Here is a 5,203-nt window from a genome sequence, read left to right as displayed (position 1 = left end):
AACGAAAGTGGCATTTTCTCTGTATGGAATGCAAACTCACATGCTCAGTCACTCACATATACATAAATATATACACATAGTTTTACTTTACAAAGCACAAGGATTTGCATTACCAGCATGCAAACCTCCTCCTTCCATGGGAGTTCCTAATACTGTGATGGGAAACTGGAACATCTGCAATACTCCATAACATATTTCTGGAAAGCAAGAACATCTCAACTCATGAATTTTCTTGGCCAACTTATATAAATGATCTTTACATCTACACTTGAGTATAACATCTTGGTAATATACATATAAATGTATTTATAACAAAATGGCCAGCTCAAGTTTACTTTAACTTATGCAAATCAAAAGAAATTCAGTTGGTAAAAACTAAACCCTGAAGTTCTCAGTTCAGGTTTGTTTTGTTTTTTGCTGCCACAAAAGGCTGCACCATTGTTAAAAAACAGAAGCAGCTCTGTTGAGAGGTTTGAGTATTCGAGGTCACGTGTCCCAGTTGCTGTCTTTAAAAGCAATTTTGACTAATCTGAGTTCTAGTTCAAAAGCATCAGGACGGTCTTGTGGGTTGGCAGCCAGCATTTCCTTAATCAGCTGCTTCATACGGGCATTCATAGATTTTTTCTTTACAGGGATGAGAAGTTCCATTTTGGGGTTTTCTAGAAGTGCCTCCCCAACTGGCACAATCTCAGTCCCTTGCTTTACGTAGCTCCCCAAAAGTTCTTTCTTAGTCTCAGTGTCTATGAAGGTGATCCTTTCTAACATTGCCCAAATTATAATCCCCAATGCAAAAATGTCTGCTTTTGCAGTGTAATGTCCTTCCCAGACTTCAGGGGCCATGTAGAAGTCAGTCCCACATGCTGTTGAAAGGAAACATTTATTTACGTTGACAGGCTCTTCAGGGTTCTGTCCTGAAGCTGAACATACCTTACTTAACCCAAAATCAGCGACTTTCAGAGTGGGTTCCAAGTCACTAGCATCCATTCTGCTTTGTGAGATCAGAATGTTGTCAGGTTTGAGATCACGATGGATAATCTGATTTTTGTGAAGGAAAGCCAGGGCACTGCTGAGTTGAAGCATGAAACTGGTGTTGGTTTTGCGGCTGGGCTTTCGGGATAGCAGATACTCATTCATATCTCCTCCATCACAGAAATCCATTACGAACCAAAGGTAATAGGCGCTTCTGGGATCAAAGGCTATTTCTCCTTTTAATGAGGTCTCTACAAGCTGTAACAAGGAAGAGAGATTTCACATACCTGTTCAGGAAGCATAATTCTCAGAAACAAAGAACTACTGACTGAAAAAATAAGAAATGAACAGAGAAAGAGAAGTTACATTCTTATCTATTTCATGTAAAATTTAAAAAATTTTGAAATGTCAATGAATTTGACAATCCTACTAATTCTCTGCCTGAAAAACATAGCTCAAACTCCAATTGAGAACCTAGAGCTATGGGCAGAGAACAGTATTTTGAAAGATACCCAAGTATCACCTTCTCATCTGTTTCAGCTGGGCAGTGTCCCAGCCACAGCAAAGCTAGATTCACCCACTCGAACAACTTTAATCCAAATACAGTGTTTCAGCAAGTAGCATTGATCCAGTGCCAAGGAGTTACTTGTCCTCTGCTGATGAAACATTATGTAATGGAACTCTGAAACTTACTTTTCACTCCATCTCCAGGAATAAATTCTAACATACTATCCATGAATAAAATCTAAACGAAGAACAATCAATATGCATAGCTAAACAGCAATAGAAACTAACAGGCTTCTGCTTTTGTTGAAGTTATTTTAAAGTAATCACTTATTAACGAGCTATTTTCCCAGATGCATGGAATATATTTGAGCAGGAATTTCCAGTTACTGATTTGCATGAAAACTAATGAAACGACTAATCAGCTTTGTTAGTCCTAGTTACACAACTGTACATTTGCTTCTTCAGCTTATGTGAGGTGGCTTTCAGCACATTCTGGAAGCTAAGCATTTCAAACCATTTGTGTTAATAATAAAACAACACATACTATCAATACATACTGGACTAAGGATACTTTGAAAGAATTTTCAAAAATCAAAGCAACTGCTAATATAGCCTTCTAGGAACACTTTTTGAATCAACGGTGAGGCTCTTCTTCTGAAAAGTGAGTGCAAAACACATGGCAGCTTTAAAGTGACATTGTTAATATAGCTGTGCTCCTAAGGTTGCAAGAAGCAGAGACTGAGCAAGGAATACAAATAATGTTGTCTGAACTACATATTCACATTTTACCCACACCTCATGACAGTGAAATTGATGAACTGTGGCAGTAGTGAGGAAGCTTTCTAGAGAAATATGTCATAACAGTACATTTTTTTTCTTCCATACAGCCCTGCCAAGTCTTCATAGTATTTAGCACCTTGGTTCAGACCATTAGTCCACAAAGTTCAATATCCTACCCCTGACAGTGGCACAACACCAACAGGCAGATCCTCAACTAGTTTAAACTGTCAAAGTTCCATTGGCTTCAGTTCATACCAGCTGAGTATCTGTCCCCAAATGCTTCCTAAGAAGGCATTCCCCCTTCACTACTTGCATACTGCATCTGGCCAATTCTGTAGTGTTCTATTTTTTGGGTAGGGACAGGGCAAGAGATTTGACTGCCCCCATCTTAACATGTATAATTATAAATGTCATTATAAAGTTACCCAAGCCTCTTTGAAAGTCTAGATACAATAGATAATTCTATACTTATAAGCTCTCTGGGGCAGGTATTATCATTTGCTGTTTTTGGACCTAGCACAAAGGAGTTCTGATTTGGTTGAGGCCTGTAGGTGCTACAATACAAGTAATAATAAATAGAAATATATTGAACCCATGCTCTTTGTCATTCCAGCAGTACCCTGTAGATCATCCTTATTCCATCAATCCAAAATAGAAAGTTTCTTTAGCTCACTTAGTTTAATGTCAATAACACTGGTCCCTTTAACAGTGAGCTAGGCACTTTCACAATTTTCCTCAGCAGTCATGTCTAACATTGTCCAATGAATCATAGAAAATTAGGGTTGGAAGGGACCAAAGGAGGTCATCTAGTCCACCCCCTGCTCAAAGCAGGACCAATCCCCAGACAGATTTTTACCCCAGTTCCCTAAATGGCCCCCTCAAGGATTGAACTCACAATCCTAGGTTTAGCAGGCCAATGCTCAAACCACTCCCCCAACGAAAAGACTGCTAAGTTATGAGGGGCCTTCCCACATTTGTACAGCACAATGGGGCCTAAATCCCGATTGAACGCTACCATAATAAATATTTAATAAAAAGGACCTGCACTGGACGCAAAAACCAACAGGAACAAGTGTCTGATTATTACATATCTGATTAGCTCACACAATTTATATTTAATGTGATAACACATGACATATAAATAAAGTAAACATTTGATAAGTATTCACTGGATGTGCTACTCACACACTGAAGAGTGCTTTTATATACAAATGTGAATGTACTTTCTCAGATATATTCCTATCATGGCCTCATCACCTTTGCTACCCTTCCAAATGCTTTTAAGGTTTATTTGCCCCCTTTTTAAAATAATTAAATAAATAAATAAATAAATCTCTCTTGCACTCTGGTAATGGACTTCCTGGTTACTGGCAGAATCCTAAACAATGGCTTCCTAAGCAAAGATGGTTACTTCCTCTTCAGAGGACAGCTGGTGTTTAGAAATCTTTGTGAGTTCTGTCTTAATAAATTAGCAAATGTCCATTCATGATTAGAGCTACTGTAGGGCTGTTACCCAGAAAATGCAACAGTGTGTATCTGGATAGTGTTTTGTTTTCATTCCCTTAAATTGTCAGAGCTATATGGGATTTTAGCTGTGAGACTTTCATTAAGTCTGCTGGAGTTGCATGGCTATAAATCTGAAAATCCAGAGGATTCTGTTTAGTAAACCCATTGTATTCAAACATCTCTAGAGAACTCTTAGCATTGTTTACGCTGCATATAAAGAAAAAAAAGTTGGCCATACCTTCCCCACTTCTTCCTGCCCAGCTAGATACCCATAAATTACTCCCATCCCCCTCCCAGCTTCATGTACCTGTACATAAAGGGAAGAACTGGAACCATGTGACATCTTCTGCACCATACCATCTTTCTGTAAGATGCACTCCTCCAGATGGATAACATTTGGATGCTGGCTCTTGATACTGCTCAGTGCCCAGAACTCACGTAGAGCTAGTTCCACATTCTCTGGAGCATGACACCGAATTTTTTTCACTGCAACCCGCGCAGAGGTCTTCCTGACGACTGCTTCATACACCACACCGTAACTACCACGACCAACCTCCCGTATTAGATCGTACTTTGGCTGGCTACTCACCATCTTCAAGGTCAAGGATTCTAGGGGGAAAAACAATAACATGGGACTAATAATCCTATGAATGACGACTGATCTGCATTTCCTCTCTTTGTATCAGTATCGTTTGGGCTAATCACTGTGCTTAAAATCATCAGTATTTTCATTCATCAAATATAAATCAGATTTCAATGAGCCATTACATTCAGATGTTACCAATATGAAGAAGCCTCAAGCTTGTTTAGTAAAGACTAAGAAGGATTTTCAAATAATATACACTATATACTAGTGTTATCATTTTAGCTGGCCTTTATCATAAAACGTTCACAGTTCAGGCACAACAACATCATCTCTATCTTTCACTTGTATTAGGTCAGGAGAGAACGGTCACATACCTCTCTCGACTGCTTAATCTCAACATCTTTTACGCTAACCCTGTGTACAATATCAGTGGAGTACTGTGCTTTCTTTCCCCATATATTATAGCATTTTTCCAGGTAAGGTCCTGGCTGAAGCCCATACGTAGGGGATTTTATACATTGTGTCAAACTGCATTAAGTAGAAAGTCACATACAGCATGGATAAAAATTTTCTGTTGTAGTTTAACTATCAAATGATTTTCTGGTACCGAGGCAAAAGGAGTACTTTGTTCAGATTGTATTTAAAATTAAAATACATCTCAAACAGCTTATTATGAATGGACAGTTTAAATAGGTCAAGATATTTAAAAAGACATTATACACTGTTTACACTCAAATTCTAGCTTGGTTAAGAAAGGAAGGAGGCTGGACTAAAACTTGTATGTTCATATTTTTAAAAAAATCATGGGAATATACCTAAGATCTTCCTTGCAAGATTACAAACCCAAAAATACAA

The 5,203-nt window shown here is 38.3% G+C and overlaps 1 protein-coding gene across 1 annotated transcript; it reads right to left on the bottom strand.

Annotated features, from left to right (window-relative positions):
- Positions 1 to 486: 486 nt before the first annotated feature.
- Positions 487 to 4,494, bottom strand: PDIK1L (PDLIM1 interacting kinase 1 like). Its single transcript, XM_065421815.1, has 2 exons — positions 4,070 to 4,494; positions 487 to 1,227 (listed from the first exon to the last, which is right to left on the bottom strand). Exons 1-2 carry the CDS (start codon positions 4,391 to 4,393, stop codon positions 487 to 489), a joined length of 1,065 nt encoding a protein of 354 aa, XP_065277887.1. The 5' UTR covers positions 4,394 to 4,494.
- Between the last annotated feature and the right edge of the window lie 709 nt (positions 4,495 to 5,203).

Source organism: Emys orbicularis, chromosome 23 (genome assembly GCF_028017835.1).
Source record: "Emys orbicularis isolate rEmyOrb1 chromosome 23, rEmyOrb1.hap1, whole genome shotgun sequence".
NCBI lineage: Eukaryota > Metazoa > Chordata > Testudines > Emydidae > Emys > Emys orbicularis.
Note: the sequence above shows the minus strand (reverse complement) of the source record. Positions and strands in the feature narration are given on the sequence as shown.

Excerpts from the sequence above, each read along its gene's own strand:
- PDIK1L (XM_065421815.1), bottom strand. The coding sequence starts at position 4,393 with ATGTTATTGTTTTTCCCCCTAGAATCCTTGACCTTGAAGATGGTGAGT. Across the intron at positions 1,228-4,069 it reads GTTCTTCCCTTTATGTACAG|CTTGTAGAGACCTCATTAAA; the intron begins GTACATGAAGCT and ends TCCTTGTTACAG.